Source organism: Zonotrichia albicollis, chromosome 3, assembly GCF_047830755.1.
Source record: "Zonotrichia albicollis isolate bZonAlb1 chromosome 3, bZonAlb1.hap1, whole genome shotgun sequence".
In the NCBI taxonomy this organism is placed as follows: domain Eukaryota; kingdom Metazoa; phylum Chordata; class Aves; order Passeriformes; family Passerellidae; genus Zonotrichia; species Zonotrichia albicollis.
In genome coordinates this window covers 3,209,909-3,227,447 of record NC_133821.1, presented here as the reverse complement: position 1 = coordinate 3,227,447, position 17,539 = coordinate 3,209,909, and the positions used below count along the sequence as shown (strand labels likewise).

At 41.7% G+C, this 17,539-nt stretch overlaps 1 protein-coding gene across 4 annotated transcripts in view; it reads left to right on the top strand.

Annotated features, from left to right (window-relative positions):
* The window catches only part of KIF13B (kinesin family member 13B), a 124,340-nt gene that overhangs the window by 4,900 nt on the left and 101,901 nt on the right, over positions 1 to 17,539 (top strand). For all 4 annotated transcript variants that reach the window (XM_074536477.1, XM_074536475.1, XM_074536476.1 and 1 more), the window contains exon 2: positions 6,781 to 6,874. In XM_074536477.1, coding sequence (XP_074392578.1) covers positions 6,781 to 6,874 — 94 coding nt within the window. The remainder of the gene's footprint in view (positions 1 to 6,780; positions 6,875 to 17,539) is intronic.

Genomic DNA, 17,539 nt, shown 5'->3' with positions numbered 1-17,539 from the left:
GCAGCAGAGAATAGAACACATTTTTAAGCATTTGGACAACATGGAATTAACATGAGAGGGCACCTTGCCTCTTCCATGTGCTCGTGAGTTTGAGTTGATTTTCCCCTCATGGACAATCTTTGATAGCATCATGTGCCCTTCCAGATGCACTCTTGCATATTTAATGACCTTTAATTGCTGCAAACTGAAAATTTCATGACTTACATTTGAGCAGTTCATATAACAAGAGAAACTTGAAAGGTGCCTTCATATTGGTAGATGTAAAATACAAGAAATTACTCCATTTTTGTCAGAATTTATCACTATGTCTTGCTTTTGCACTCTTTTTTCCATATAAGCCCTCAGCATTATCATGTAGATGGAAGTTATTTTCACATTCACTCATCTCCTCAGTTAGTTTTGCCTTTATTTGTGTTGGCTCCTACGTGGCAAAGAGATAAGTCACTCTTGGGAAACAAATCTTGGCAGGGAAACTTGAGGACTTGTTGTCTTTGAACTGGCTTTCACATTTCTTTTTCAAACAAAAAAACAACAGAAGACCCCAAACAACACCTTCTCTTTTTTGTTTTTTCTTTTTTAGTTGATTGGTGTGATAATCAAATATTTTAATTTACTGTTTAAACATTTCTCAGTTTTTGCTGCTTGTTTTTCCAGACCAAGAAAGTTATGAGAAACCAATTGTGATTTCTTATCCAATGCAACTTGACGGCTCAGGGTACAACATTCCAGGACTAACCTCCAAGGGAATGTTAATCTCCTGAAAATCTACTGGCAATTTAAAATATAAAATTTCTATCGTCTGTCTTCACAGGAGATTATTTGAGCTTTTGTGTTTGGGGCCAATTTTGGTTTATGAGCTTAGGAGGGGCACTTTAAACCTTTCACATTTTATTTGTTATACTTCAGTTGGCTTTTGCAGCTTTTGTGAAGCTCTGCAAGGCCAGTTGTTCTGGTTCCCAGTGACTCTGTAGAACCTGAGGCCCATCTCCAAAGGGTCCTGAGATGGCACTGAAGGTACAGCTGCCCTAAATCTGGTAGTGGGACCAGGAGGAATCTGAGACAACTTTTATTTGGCCTGTCTTGTAACACCAGGTTCATGGCTCGGTATTTGAAAGGGCTGGAATGTTATCAACCTTCTTAAACTAATTTCTTAAATTGAGATGTAATGGAAAAAACTTGATGGAAATCAAAACTCTTGATTCATTGGGAAGTGCTTTCCCTTAATTCATAGAATCATGGAATGGTTTGGGTTACAAGGGATCTTAAACTCATCCTATTCCAGCCTCTGCCATGAGCAGGGACAATCCCAGGTTGCTCCTAGGGATTGTCCCAAGTGTCCAGCCTTGACTTTGACACTTCCAGGGATCCAGGGGCAGCTACAGCTTCTCTGGGCACCCTGTGCCAGGGCCTCAATTCCTTCCCAATATCCCATCTATCCCTGCCCTCTGGCCATGGGAAGCCATTCCCTGTGTTCTATCCTTCCATCCCTTGTCCCAAGTCCCTCTCCAGCTCTCTTGTAGCACTTCTAGGCACAGGAAAGTTGCTGCCATCTTATACAATGAGAAAAAATAGGGAATACAAAGTTGAAAATGTGGAGAAATAATTTGTAACAGACCTTTCATCTGCCCTGGCTGTAGTACTAAAAGCTCTTATTACACCATGCACCCCCAAACCATTACTTTAAAACTTTGCATATTCCCTTATTTACTGTATCGATCTTCACTTTAAGATTATTTCAAGCTGCCCTGCACAAGCCTTCTCTTAGGATCATTTTGTTTGGGTCTGAAATGCAGTGGCCTGCAGTGGGATGGTTTTTAGGGTCATGGCTGAGGAAGATTCAGTGTCACCACATGGCAGTTCAAGTGTTTTTGTTTTGCCACCCAAGTTAGCCTCTGGAGTTGGGTGCACAATTATCCAGCCTCTGTTGTCAGTAGTTGCAGCCAGTCCATGGAAACAGTTCCCTGCCAGATCCATAAGCAAAGACAGGAATTTCCCATCCAGCATTTTCCAAAATACCTCTCTCCCCTTCCTCCAGGATTCACACACACTCCTTGTCTCTGCCCCAGACCTGATTAGTGCAATTCCAAGTGGCACCTTTGCCAGTGTTTCTTAACTCTGTTGTGGAAAATCTGCTGTGGTGAGTTTATGATTACCAGACACGTGACTGCTGTTACAGAGGGATTGGAAATTCTTACCTGTGGTGGGAATGGGCCAGTGCCTGCTGAATCAACCATCCTGGGTTTGCTTTTCCAGCTCTCTCTTGCTTGCTAACTTTTCCATCCTGTTTGAAACTCACTGAATTTCTTAGTGAAAAAGCCCAAAGTGATGGGGAGTTATTTTTATAACACCCACAATGCTTTCATCCAAGGCATAGTAGCGATTTGGGACTTACACAAGTGTGGTTTCAGCTATGATCTACACCGAATCCCAGTTTTAGAAAAGTCATGTGAGGTGTTGAAAAATCAAGGGAATGGGGAAGGAGAGCGGCTTCCTTCAACTCCCACCTTTCAGTTTCTCAAGTGAAATCAAAACTCCTCCAAGGAACTCTCTGTGAGCAGCTTGGGCACAACACTCAAACAATTATTCTTACACTCAGCCCAGCTTTGCTTAACACTTGTACTGCTGTGAAATGTAAATGTGGAGAAGTGACTCACATAAGTGTTACCCTTTTATAATGGATGTCACAGCTCTCTTACTCTGAAGCTGTGGAAGAGATTTTCACTCTCTGCAATAAATGGTTCTTGATGTTGAGAGTTTGAGTTTTTATTCTTGACAGAGAAATTAGCTGATTAGTTTCTTGATTTTATGAAGCAAGTGAGTAGTTGATTGTGTTTGCTTAGTAATGACTGAAGCTAGAAGCAAGTTAGCAATAATAATAGGTGAGATTTTCTTTTTGTTTGAGGTGCAAAATTTGAGATAAATCTTTAATGAGCTGCTTCTGACATCTTTTAATTTTACCTTTAATTTCTGAATTTCATGCTGCCTGAAAAAACCACACCTAAATAGTTGAAGAAAATAATACCAAACTCTGTTAAGTCCTTACTACAGGAGGAATTAATTGGGGTGTTTGGATGTGCATCCTTCTGATCATATCTTGGTGCATCCCAATTTTGCTTGTTGTTCAGGAGCAGCAAGTACCCAGCTCACCTGGGAGACACTGAAACTAGTAAAAGTAAGGGTGGAGTCCTTGTGTGATCATATCCAAAAGAGCAGGCAGATCATTTGACTATAAGGCCAACCTGCTTTAATGATATTAAAAATGTAATGAGGTGGAAATGATGATGATATAAGTTTCAGTAGTGGCTGATGTAAGATTCATCTCTTGATGAACTGGAAGCATTTAAGAATTTAAAAATTTGCCAAAGAATGTGATGGAGGCAGGATTTGAAGAAAGTGAATGATGTGCTGTTCAAACAGGATTTAAACAGCTGAAAGGAGAGTTTCCATGTGAGCCTTTGGCCAAGGTAACTGGGATAAGCAGCCTTAAGGCTGTCTGGATCCAGACCCAGCTTAGAGGCTCAATATAACTGTTTCTTAGGGGTTTGTTTCATGTGACACCATGAACTGGTAGAGCAGTTCATCTCAGCTGGGACAAGATCTCTCACTGCTCCTCTCTTCCTTCTCCCCACCTGTTTGCATGGCCAAGCTTTCAGTGGGCTGATGGAGCTTTCCATGGGGTCCGGATACATCCATTTTCCATGCTGAGTAGTTTTCTGCTGTTGAAGCAACTTGAGTTACAGAGGATCTGCTGAGCATGGTAGTGGCAGAAGGTGAGCAACAGGGACAGGAGAAAAGGACTGGAACCTCTCTTTTGAAAATAGCTGCTAGTTTGGCTCCAACACATTTTCCAAAATCATGCTGCACACCAAGGTGAGGGGTTTTAGCATTACCTGTGTGAGAGTGATAATCAAACAAGGTGTGTTGCACAGGACAAATTGGCTTTGAACCTTTTTTCTTGTGACAACATTTGACTACAAGGAAGTCTTTTATTCTGCCTGTGTGCTTTCTTAAGGTCATTTCACAGAGAGAGGTTTAATGAGCACTGGTAAGATGGAGTTCACTGGGCAGTCATGGATGCAAAGCCTGCCATGGGCGTTCTCTCTCAAGAGCTGCATTTAAAAACGTGGCAGAAAGCATGCTGCTTGCAGACCTTTATGCTTTGCATGGGGCAGGTAAAACCCTTCCTCAGGAGCTGGGAAAAGCAGGTCACTGCAATACAGAGTGTTAATCACTAACCAGCCAGACCAAGATAAAGTGCCTTGTCGGATATGGGACGTACGGAGAACGTGGTTTCATCTGAGCAAGCATGTGTTGCATATTAATGATAGGTAAATTGGCTTTCAGGGTGTGGGGAGAAATTAAAATAAACACTGGCTTCTGGAACTCATCTGGCTCTTCCTCCTGCAGAAGCACAGTGTAATAACAGAGGAGCAGTTTTGCTCAGGAGAGTTGCAGTTTCATGTGGCTGCCTGCTTTGGCCAGTGATCTCGAGTTTTGTTTTGTGTGAGGTAGCAAAAAACTATAACATTTCTTTCCAATTTTCCAGCATTTCAGGGAAGAAACTCCCTCTGATTATTGTGTCACTTACCAGGAGAGAGAAGTCTGCAAGATGCTGTGCAATAAGCACAGCCTGAGAGATTTCCAGACTGAGTTTATAAGGTGCTGTGAGGTGAAAGAGCAACTACAGGTGACTGAGGAGGAAAGAGCAGAGATGAAGGAGGATGAGGATTATAATTAACATGATTAGACACGAGAGTATTTGGGTGATTCAGCTGAGGTGCTGAACCCTCTGTGGAGGTTATTCCCTGTAGCCCCTCGTCATCCTGGCGTGGGAGGGTGTGAACAGTGTGTCATGGCCATCAAAATCAGCACTTGGGAGCCCTTTCCAGGGCCAGTGACACCATTCTTGACCTGCTAACTTAATTTAGTTCTGGCCTTAATTACAATTTGTGCTATCATCTCTAAAATGGTAAAAATAGTCTTGGGAAATTTGTTGGGAAGAAAAAGTTATTCTGTTATTAACAAAGGTTCTGTCTCAGAAGGGTTCTACTGAAAAAAGAGATGACAAAGTTGCATATTTTTCCATAAAATTGTAAAAAAAAAAAAGGTTTTTGTGGAATACAGCGATGAGCTTGTCATCTTTGGAGAGTTTCTATGACTTTGTCAAGGGCTGTACGAGTTTTAGGTGTTAAGAGTTCTAGGAGAGTTGATGTCACAGCTTTTTTAAAATAAATTGAAAAGTGGACTTGGTTCATAGTTGGTAATTCCCAAAACAGGTCTGACTCAATTGATTTTTGTTTCTAGAAGCTGTTGTAAATGTTTGTGTGTAGGCCCCATGTCCTGGGTGTTTGTAGCAGTGACTTTGGTCTTGACACCCATCAGAATCAGCACTTGGGAGCACTTTCCAGGGCCAGTGCAGGGACTTGTCTGTGTGCAGGCCCCATGTCTGGATGTCTGTAGCAGTGACTTTGGGTGTGAACAGTGTGTCATGGCCATTGGAATCAGCACCTGGGAGCCCTTTCCAGGGCCAGTGTCACCATGCAGGGACTTGTTTGTGTGCAGGCCCCATGTCCTGGGTGTCTGTAGCAGTGACTTTGGCCATGACATCCATCAGAATCGGCACTTGGGAGCCCTTTCCAGGGCCAGTGTCACTGTTCAGGGACATTTTTGTGTGCAGGCCCCATGTTCTCAGTGTTTCTAGCAGTGGCTTTGGGTATGAACAGTGTGTCATGGCCATTGGAATCAGCACCTGAGTGCCCTTTCTGGGGCCCGTGTCACCGTGCAGGGACAAGTTTGTGTGCAGGTGTGCAGGCCCCATGTCCTGGGTGTCTGTAGCAGTGACTTTGGCCATGACATCCGTCAGAATCGGCACTTGGGAGCCCTTTCCAGTGTTAGTGTCACCATGCAGGGACATTTTTGTGTCCAGTCCCCATCTCCTGGATGTCTGTAGCAGTGACTTTGGCCATGACGCCCATCAGAATCGGCATTTGGAAGCCCTTTCCAGCGTTAGTGTCACCATGCAGGGACACATTTGTGTCCAGGCCCACATCCTACAGCAGTGACTTTGGTGCAGGCTGTGTGCTTTATCCCATACCTAACTCCATTTGTCACTGGGTGGATACCTTGGACTGCTCTCAGTGTTATCTGAAGCTTTTATTTTCCTTTCCCTGCCTCTACAGCCGAGAATTCTCACACACTCCAAATATCCTCATTACTCATAGTCCACATCCCACTGCCCGATGCCACTTGGGAGAGCTGGACTTGCCTGGAGCCTGTGGGGGAAGGACAAGGCCTTTTCTACGTGCTTGCACCTAAATTATTTTTGATGGGACTTGAATTTCTGTGAGCAGGTGCCCCAGGACTGACAGCTGGCACTGTATCACAGCAGTGGCCGGGGAAAATGTGCTGCAGATGGCAGGGGCAGCTTTCCCTGTGAGGCATTGAGGGAGCAATAAGAAGAGCTGTCAAAGTGGTACCAAGCCTAAATGGTTCTTTTTCCCCAGAAGAAATTTCATACTGCCCTTGTATATGCTGATTGTCCTTCAGTGAAACCCAAATGCTTTTTCTTGCTCTGAAAAGAGTGCTTGCTTTAAAGCTGGACAGGATCCATCCCATCAGAATATCCCTCGAAGTGGAATTTGGCAAAAGTCCTGTTTCTATTCTCTGGCTGATGGGTGGCTGTCAGGCTGCATGAATAAATTTGGTGTCTGGAGGAAGTAATGGTGTATATAATCCCAGTGCTTTAGGAGCAGCACTTGACACTCTCTCATTTCTTTATAGAGCTTGATCTGCATACAAAATGTGTGGTGGATGTGGATGCAAACAAGGTTATTCTTCACCCCGTAAACACCAACCTTTCAAAAGGAGATGCCAGGTAAGATTTTTGAATTGGGAAGGTCAGGTTGCATAAATTAAATATGAGTCTAACAACTAGGAAATGTAGGCCTTGATAGAAGGCTTTTAGTTAAAAAATTATGTATATTCTTTCTGCAGTGTAATTGCCATCATCCATAAAATAAGGCTGATTTTTACCCTGCTGGGAAGTTGCTTTGAAAACCTTGTGCATTTTCTTCCTGCTCTCAACAATGTGTTAGTGGTTAATGAATCCATGAGCTTTCATTTTTTTCTCATGTGCTGCTATGGGACAGGAGAAATTTAAATCTGCAAAACAATTTGAGCAGAGCACAGTTTGTAATTTTGGAATGAAATTAATTTTCACAGTTGTGTTCTGATAATGGGTCATGGTGTAAGAAGGTGAATGGGAGCATTCTGGAGAGATGTAGCTGTAGGAGTTTCTTGACAGTGGGGCATTCCATGCATCAAAAATCCGTGGAGAAGTTTATGTCAGAACTGGCATTACTCTGTTAAATTACTGTGAAACTGAAAAGTCATGTAGTGAGTGATAGAGTTAAGCTTGTGACTACTTAATTTATTGCTTGATGCAAAGGGAGGAAATGGAAAAAATACATGCATGAAACAAAAGAATGGTGCAGGATAAGGCAAAACCTGATGCTGGATGTCTGCTGTCAATAGTCTGTTTTCTGAGGAGAAAGAGGTCTTAAGGGTAACAGGAGAAAAATTCTATGTGTTAAATTAAACACACAAAAAAGCTTTGTTTAAATTTTCATGTGATGCTGAGCTGTGTATCAGGGGTCAGAATTCATTAACTGATCTCTGATCATTTCAACTCCTCAAACCTAAGTGGACAAGGAAAGAGATCATCAGGTGCAGTATTTACCTTCCATTGTCATTAGCTGAAAGATTTATTACAGACAGTGGGACTGGAGCTTTAATAAGTTACTTAAAACCAAACAGGCTGTGTGTGGGGGTGTGTTTTTGTTTGTATCAATATCCTCCTCCTCCAGGAACATGTGCATTGTTCAGCTGCCAAAACCCTTCGTTGATTTGAGCCTTTAAAAACGGCAGGAAATTGCGATTTTTCAGAAGCCAAGTCATCCACAGCTGGATTAAAAACGTTACTCGTAGTTTCTCTAAAACATGGCAATGAAATGCCTGGTTTATAGTCCCTAATATGTGTTTAAAAACGTTCATGGGGCAGCCCCACATCATGCAAATCCTGTCCCTTGGCAGGGGAGGGCTGGGTTGGCAGTGGCTTGAGGTCCCAGACAAGGTGGTGAGCTCAGTGTGAGAAGAATGCTTCATTTGCATCCTCACAAATGGCCATTGCTAATCTAAGCAGGAAGCATAGGAAATTTATCTGGGGGTGATTTCATAGAAGAGGGGAAAGTGGAGGCCCATTAACTGCACTGTGGGTTTGCCTGGACATGGGTGAGACAGCAGATCCCAAAAACACAAGTTGGAGCGGTGTGAGGGTTTGGAACAGGGTCCTTTTGGAGCAGGTTACCCCCTTGGGAGGCTGCTGCTGAATTGTCTTGGCTGCTGCAGCTCCATCAGAGGAATCTTAACTATCAGCTCAAGGAAAAGGTTTGTTGTAGCTGCAGTTTTTCTAAGTCTGGGGTTTAATTTATGCTCAGGTTCTGCTTCCGTTTCCAAATCCACCGTCAACTACTTTGCCTTCTGTTACAAAATCAATTTCTTTGGATTTTGGAGTTTTCTGGTGTCTCAAGTGAGCTGAAGGGATTCTGGCAAACCTTTTAACTAAACAGGGAAAAGAGAAGTAATAAATATTGTAAATACACAGTTCAGCTGCTTGTAAAGCAGGGCAAGTTTTGAAACCTCCAGAGCTTTGCTGCATTTTTCCTTGAGGTGCCAGGGCCAATTTAGGAACTGGGAAGAGAATTTTAGAGGCAGAATTCAGTGCTGTCACCTCCCCACTTGTCATGACTCAGCCTTGCTCAGGCAGGGAGTGACATTTGGAAAAACAACCCATGACTTCTGGATTTAAGCATTTTTTCCCCACTTCCATCTCCAAGCCTGGGAGATGAGGAGAAAAAATAAATCCCCCAACTTGAAGTGTGTGTGACCTGACTGTTGCATAAGGCAAATTGTGTCCATTAATTGCCACTGAAATATTCCTAGGTCTTCAGAAAAGTGTCTGTAGCTGTTTCAAATTTGGCATTAAAAATTAAGGAATGTTTTGAAAATCCTGGTGATAACTGATGGACCTCAGTTCTTCTTGTCTCTACAAACTGAATATATTATTTATACATTCATCTAGAGACTTGAGGATTAATAAGTATATGTAAAACACTTGCTCTTAAAAAAAGTCTCTTTTCATATGGCTGAAAAAATGTGGTACTCTCCTGTTATTAACCAAGAAATGACCTTTCCTGAGCTGGAGAGAGATAGCAGTTATTTTATTGAGCAATCCTTAATGCTGTTGTGCAGGTTTCAGTAACTTGATCACGTACAAAAGATCAATTTTAAAATCCATGGGATAACCTCTAGGCTGGGCAGGCTTTGCTATTAACCTTGGGCTGCTGAGGGGGTGGCTTTGGTTGGGTGGTGGTTTCTTGTGTTAAAATTAAAATTATAGTGTGTGGAAATGCTCACCCTTCTCTTCAGCTGCCATCACAAAATTAATTGTGACAGATCTTGGAGTTCTGTCACAAATTTCCCCAAATGACCTCTGTGAATGAAAACCTCCCCTCAAGGATGTGTGAAGCTCCAGGGATTCGCTGTGGATGGATAATGTCATTAGCATGACTTGTCCCCTCTTTTGTTTGCTTTCCTGAGCTGTCTGCTCCCTCTGCTCTCCCTGTTGCAAAGGTCAAGGCTGAAGTTTCTTTATCTACTCGGGATTTACTCCGTGCTGCAAAGATTACTCACAGCATTCTTACCCGGTGGTGGCTGGGGCTTGGAAGAGGGTGTGAACTCATTGTGATTGAAGTGAATAGATAAGTCCTGGGCAACAATTGGAATGTTTATGGGAATTATTTTTTGGAAAATCTCCAAATTGACTCTAATTATTCCAGGTTCGTTTGTAGCCTTTTTTATTTTAACCATCAACTTGCTTGTGGTGTAATTTTACATCTCCCATACAAAACCTGTTAAAAAGATTGATTTTTTTTTCTGACAGGTCAGACAAAGGAGGTTTATTCTGTCTTGCAGACATAACTGTAATTGATGTGTAACTGTTATGAGCTCAGAGATCAGTGGTGTATCAGTCTGGCACAACCCTGTGAATCAGCCGTGGTATTTGTAAGGCAAAGCATTCATTAAATCTGCCCAGCAAACCCTCTGAGCCTTTTTATTAAGAGAAAATGCTTAAAAATGAAACAAGTGCTGACTTCACTGTACTTTTGTTGCAGTTTGTGGTTTCTCTAGCTGCTTTCCCTCTTGTTTTGCAGAACAGAGATTCCAAAGACTGGCACAGGGTAAAAACCTCTTCCAAGGAGTGAGTGCAGCTAACTGGAGCTGACAAGTGTGTTAAACCAGGCTGGTTTTTCCTCTCCAGCTATTGTAATGTCTTTATAATTAGTGCTTTGTAGTAGATGATTCAGTAATTGAGGATCTTTATAAAGATTTGCTTTTAAGGTATCTATTTCTGGATTTAAACCAGTTTACTTTTCTATACCCACACACACAGTTTTTTTGCTCATCACGTCTTGATGCTTAAACTCAGTTTGGTTGTTTTTAAGGAGTTCTGGAAATGGCTAAAAAATCTTGAGGATTTTTGTAGCCTTGCAGCAGCTGAGCTCAGTGATTTCTGCTTTGATGAGGAACTGGGTGAAGCCCAAGTATATTTTACATAGGAAAGAATATTTTTAGAAGATTCTTCTGCCATTCCAATTCCTGTTTTCTTTCTGAAACATATGACAGTCCTGAAGAAGGTTGTGAGGAGATGGAGCTTGGAGCAATCTGGGATGGTGGAAAATGTCACTGCCCATGGCAGGGGGTTGGAATGGGTTGAGCTTTAAGGTACTTCCAACCCAAACTATGATTCAAGTGGATAATAAATTGCTAATTTCAGGTAGATTATGGACTTCAGGCAGCAGTTGGGTTAAAATGAACAGCCCAGTGTGTTAAAACTTTCCTGAGTTTGCCTTTGGACTGAAGTTTCTTTCTCCTTACAAAGCTGAAGAAGCTTTTAATCCTTCTGAAGAAATGGAGATTAGGACCAATTGAGACAGAATCCTGGCAAAGATTAAAATATTAAGAAAACTCTACCAGAAAACAAGAATTAGGGTCTCAAGAACCAAGCAACATTAATTCACTCTTTTTGAAGTGTTAGGCACAAAGTGGAGGAACGGTAACAAACACACGACTTGGAATATAAAAACAAACAAAACCTGGAATGGGGTGTTCTCGCAAGCCCACACAAGCTCCCTGTGCCCAGTGCTAGCCAGGAATCCCGTGCTGGGGAGGCAGGATAAGCCCTGCTTGGCACAGCCTGGGCAGTTACACAATGCTGGCTCTGCCCAGAGCAAGGTGAAGCCGCCTTTCACCTGCCTGGGGTGTGTGGGTGACTCCTTAGCGTGACTCCAGAACTCCCCTTAGAGCTGCTGGAAGCTGGAAATAAGCCATGACTTAGGAGCTCTTGCTGTGGGGAGTGTCAGAGACCTCGAGATCCCTCGATCATGATGGGAAATGCTAATTTTAGTGTGGAGGTGCCTGAGTGGTGAGGTGGTTAAAGTGCACGTAAATTGATTTTTTTGTGAGAAAATTATAGATAAGGGAGTGTGTTGGTTGGGGTGAATGCACATTGAGTGGAAAAACAGTTATAAATTAAAAAATACCTCTATGATGTGGCAAAGTATATATATCACATATTTCAGTGAGCTGTACAAGGAATATATGTAATATATTCCTTGGAATATGTGTAATCTATTCCTTGGAATATATGCAATATATGGAATAATAAGCAAATATGAATATATGGAAATATGAAGCTATTGAATAATATGACATATGAATATATAAATATGAATATATAAATATTACTATATTAAATAATAAGTAAAAGTCCCAGTTAAAAAAATTGGCAAAACCTGAACATATCATGGTCCTACTTACCTTTGTTCTGTATCTTACAATTTTGCACACAAAAATCCATTTGCCTCACTCACAGAGTACAGATGCCTAGAGAGGAAATGCTGACAGGATTATAGAGATGTTCTTAAATATATAGATATATAAGAACTGGAAAAGTTGACTGATAGGAGTAACCAGGAAAAATTTACTTTTAAAGAATAACTCATGGCAGCAGGAGTACGCTGGGGTGCAGACTTCACCTCCACCCTAGGAGAGGACATGCTGGATCAGAAAAGGAGGCAAATGTATGAAAGCATTGCTATTTATGGAACTAAAATGCAGAACTCCACACTCCCAAGAAAACAGGCAATTACTGGTAGATAGTCATGGAAAAATGCCCACATTTTCTTGAGAATCACCCAGGATCCTGCCTGATGTTAGGCAAGAACCACTTGGAGAGCTGTCTCATCTCAGGCATCTGTGTCCCCAGCTGTTCCTGCATTTGATAGAGGAGTCTCAGCTGTTGGACACCACCAGAAATGGAATATTGGGCTTGCTGAGACCATTTGCATGCTGTGGTATGGTTGCTATTTGACAGCAAAGCAATTTAAAGGGAGAAATATTATTGTCTTTGAAGATGGGTGAAAGCTAATTGCTGTGCCTTTGCTTCTCCATATCTTTCCTGGCATTGTATTAATTCTGTATAAACCACTCGGGGGTGGGGAAAATTCAGATTAGGATGTGTGGAAACGACACAGAGTTGCATTAAGCAGGGATGGCTCCCCTGGCTGAGGTGTCACATTGGTGCATAAAATTCTGAGTATGAAAAGTTCTGGGTTAGTTATTATTTCAGCACTGTCATCCAGGGAACAGATTTGTGCAATGTTTTCATGTGCAGCAGTGTTCCAGGAAGCTGAGGGGGCAGGGAATGTGTGTATATTCCTGAGGCTGAGAGCTGACATCCAGAAGAAAGGGAAGTCTGCCCCTTTTGACATCCAAACTGGTGGGTTTTGGGCACAGATCAGCTCACAGGAAGTTCATGTTTGCAAAAACAGCACCATGAGATTTTCCTGTACTGCCAGCTTGGCCTCTGTTTTACCCCTGCTCAGCTCTTACTTCAAGCATGAGCTTGTTCTGTAAAATTATAGTTATTTCTGCTGGATTTTATTGGTTACTAAACAGCCTGAAGAAGTTGGAAGAGAAGAGAAAAATAAGAGAAAAATAAGGCTAATTTGCCATTGACAGAGTCATTTAAATGAGTGAATGAAATTGCTTTTCCAGTCTACTGTCAAAGCTTATTCTGTAGGAAGTGGTATTAAACCTATAATTTGGAGGTGAACTTGTGCTGGGGGAGGTTTAGTTTGGATATTAAGAACAAATTCTTCACTGGGAGGATTTCAAGCATTGGAAGGGGCTGCCCAGAGAAGTGCTGGAGTCCCCATCCCTGGAGGGATTTAAAAGTTGTGTGGATGTGGCACCTGGGGTCTTGATGGTTTTAGAGGACTTCTCATAATTTTGTGTGCTAATTAAGGCTAGACTGTCATCTGTTTCTCTCAGAATTATCTTCTGATGTCAAAATTATATGACTAAACACTTCTGATGAGTTTCTGCAGTACGTAGAAATAATTATAAGTGTGCTGGGGACCACAGGAATGGCAACAGGGCTGTGTCACTGCACCTCCCAAGGCTTTGGCTGCACAAGGGAGAAAAGAATTTGCACAAGGAGGTGAAGGCTCACCATATAAACTCCTTATCTCGTGTAAAATTGAGAAGTGGGAGTTCTGCCAGGAGAGAAGGAGGGGTTGCTGTGCTTCCAAGCTGTGCTTTTGAGGAAGTGTTTGCTGCTGCTCACGTGCTTTGACTGAAGGAAAAGTGAAAATCTGAGATAGAAACCATGCATTAATTTTTTCTGATGGATAAAAAGTAAACAGAAGTTTTGAACTGTGCTTGTGTGTGTCAGTGTGCTTAAAACAGACCTGTAACCTGTTTTGTATTGTTTAAGTAAATAAATGGTGAGTATTGTGTTAATGATTTCTTTGTAGCTGATTTCCCTTCCCACCAGCTGGGTCACACCTATTTATGTCTACCTTTTTTAATGGCAAACATTGTCATAATTAATTAGCATTATCTGTTATTTGAAAGCTTTGTGCCCATGTGGCAAGTGAAAACTGCTTTAACATGAGCCATTTCTTCCTGAAGTGAGAATTTGGGTGGCTGTGTCACTACCGGAATCATCCTTGCCCCCCATATTCCTTGGATGAACATCAAAAATGCCTTTTTTTTAATCTTGCTGCTCATTTGACCAAGTTGTTAATAACCTGCTGCATTTGAGGGGAAGAGCAAATAGATGACAAATTCATTTGTTTCACATCATGTGATCTGAAGTGCAACCCTCAACTTGTGCTTTATTGATTCTTAATCTCTGGTGCTTTTTCTCCTTAAAACCCAAAACATTTGTAAAGTACCTGCAGCCTTAATTCTTCACTGAATTGAAGGGCTTTGCTGTGCAATCTGTCTGCAGGTTCTGAAGTACTCATTAGGATTATTGATCTGCTTGCAGACAGCATTTGGAGGTTGGGGGTGGTAATTGCTCAGCATCCAGGAAAACATTTTTCCTTCAGGAAAACTCTGAGGCTGGCAAAGGGTTTTGGCTGGGATTTCTCTGAGGAATTGACTTCTGCTGCAAACAAAAAATTGTCCCTTCCCAACAGCAGAGCCACTTCCCAGAGCTGGATTGTTTTCCTGAGAAAACCTCAACACAACCAGAAAGCAAAACCAAAACCCCTCTTGGTGCCATGTTGAAGCTATTAATGTGTTTAATATTTGAGTGGAACGCAGCTTTTGTTGAACCATTTATGGCAATTTTGAGGGAACTATCTCAACAGTTTTTGGTTTTCAAGCCTACTTGTGTTTGAAGCTTCCAGTAACAGGTTGTTGAAGCTTAGGGAGACTGTGAAGTTATGTTTTCTTGACTTGTTAAATCTACAAAACAGACAAATTCTTTTGTTTTAAGAGGAGTCCCTCTCTCTCTCTCTATATATATATATCACTGTTTTTATACTCAACCAGTTTTGTTCTGCAGATGTTTGAGTTTTAACTCCAAAATCTTGATCTCAGATGAATATAATGAGATCAGAAAGAGATGCAAGAGAGGATATTTCCCATCCTCCAACATGACTGATTAGTAATAATCAGGATAACTTTGTGCTGTACAGCTCTCAGACTTTCTGTTGCCGTCATTTTGATTGTGTCGATGTGTCCCCCAGGCTAATTTGGAATAAGATAATCTGAATGTTCAGGGTTTGATGCTCTCCTAAGAAGGTGGATGATGCCTCATCATATTATCAGTGATTGTATGGTCAACTGGAAGGCACAGGCAGATAATACCATATATTATCTTCTAAATTCCTTGTGTTTTGAAAATGGAATAGGAAAACTGTCAGGGTTTGTTTCCTAAGTCGTATACAGGCTTAATATGAAAAGTAAAGAAAAGGCGAAACCTCTTAATGTCTTACAGTGATTGTCCTGAGGAAATTTTAACAGGTTTTTAGAGTTGAGTGAATCAGTTTGAGGTAATTTGTCCTTTTTTTGTTGTGGTAGTGTTAATTTTAGGATGGCACTGTTGCACTTGATGCTGAGGTTTATTCTAATTTTGTCACCAGCTCTGTGAAGTCTGAAATGAAGCTACTGAATGCACGGGAACTTGTTTCTGTGTGTGTTTGTTACAGTAAAATGAGCAAATTGGAACTGCTGTAGCACCTCAAGATTTGGTTCAATATTTGACATTCTTCTATTTGAATTTCAGTAGATGAGGAAAAACACAACAGGCCTGTTTGTTCTCCTCCTCCTGTGAGGAGAAATCAACAATCAGCATCCTCCAGGTATTTCTGCTTTCTGTTTTTCATGAGCTCTGTGTGCAGGAATGCAGCATCTGCTGCTCTTGCATGGGCAGCACCCTTCCCTCTGTTGGGAATGCTTTTCCTGCCTGGAAAGGAGCTCTGGAAGTCTCGCTGTTTATGGCCTCCTCCTAAAAACAGCACTAAATTTTGTGTTGTTGCAGTTTTAGAGGTACCAAACTCTCTTCCCTTGGTTGTAATGTGCATTCAAATAAGTTGTCTTTATCCATTTGTTTTGTGTGGAGCAGGACAGATTCTGGGTATATAAATCTGCCTGTGGGATGAGCACTGCACTCACTGGGAGTATGTGAAATAAAATGACATTTTAATTAGTGCTCAAAAGTTCATGGCAGCCTTGATAAGCATAAGGCTTGATAAGCATATACTGCTTTACAAATCTAATTATCCAGTTGGAGCTCCTTTGAGGAGAGGAGCAGCCAGGGCCATGGTGGTTTTTTTTTTTTTTTTTGCTAAAGGAAGAGGACTGGACATAAAGGATATCAGGAGAGGAAGAATGGACTTCTCTAAGAGTGGTGGCTGCACAAGGGGATTTAAGTTTTGCCTCAGCTCTACCATATGCTTCTTATCTGACTGTGAACTGCAGATTCCTCTCTTCCATTTCAAGCCTCTAAAATGAATCTAGCATTTTTCCCATTTTTTTGGTTGCTATCTAGTCCAAGAAGCGTTTTACTGTGTGGGAGGGTGGCTTTTTATTGGTTTTTGGTTTGTGCTTCTTGTTATTGTTGTCATCTTGTGGTTTTTTTGTGTTAGGGGATTTTTTGGTCTTTTTTTTTTTTTTTTTTTAACCCCAGCAAGAATCTTCCTGTGCTGGTATATAATTAATTAGGTCACATCACTCAGTGGGGCCAGAACTCTGGGCATTTATATTTTGGTAGTGACGTAAAGAAACCCTATATCTTAATGTGCCTTGTCTGAGGTTCTTAGGCTTACCCACTTTACTTGAATTTTCAGCCTTTTGGAAAGCACAGTACCATTCTCTTCCTTTCTCCTCAGGGTTTGTAGCCTCCTGCCAGCGTTTTGTTCTGTCCCTCAGCATTTGTAGCCTTACTGTGCTGATCAGATAAATGAAATGAAGGAACAGGATATCCACCCAGCTTTATCTGAGCAGTCCTGCAGTGATGAGCACTTCCAGCTCTCTGGATTTTTTAAAGCATTACTTCATGTGTACGTTCATGATCTGAATTTTATTTAGCAAATACAACCACTCAGAAAATAGTAACTAATATGAATAACTCCAACCAAAATTGAGCTCTGATCAAACTGCCAGAGGTCAGGGTTAGATGGGATATTGGGAAGGAATTGTTCCATGTAAGGAATACCTGGCACAGGGTGCCCAGAGAAGCTGTGGCTGCCCCTGGATCCCTGGAAGTGTCCAAGTCCAGGCTGGACAGGGCTTGGAGCAGCCTGGGATAGTGGAAGGCGTCCCTGCTCATGGCAGGGTTTGAAAGTGATTGATATTTAAGGTCCTTTTCCACCCAAACCATTCTGGAATTCTGTGGCAGTGACATTATCCATTGTTTTATCCTTCTGTTAAACCTTTTCCTGCTTTGAAGGTTCTTCTCCCTCCTCCTCTGGGCTCTTAGAATGGTATTTGCCATCACCATACTTCCATTTGGAATGTTTGTATGTCACAGTCCCTATATTTCTGATTTCTTCTCAAAAAATGCACCTGAAGATAATATCTTTGCAAAGTTTGCAGCCATGACACTGTGGAAAGGGAGAATTAC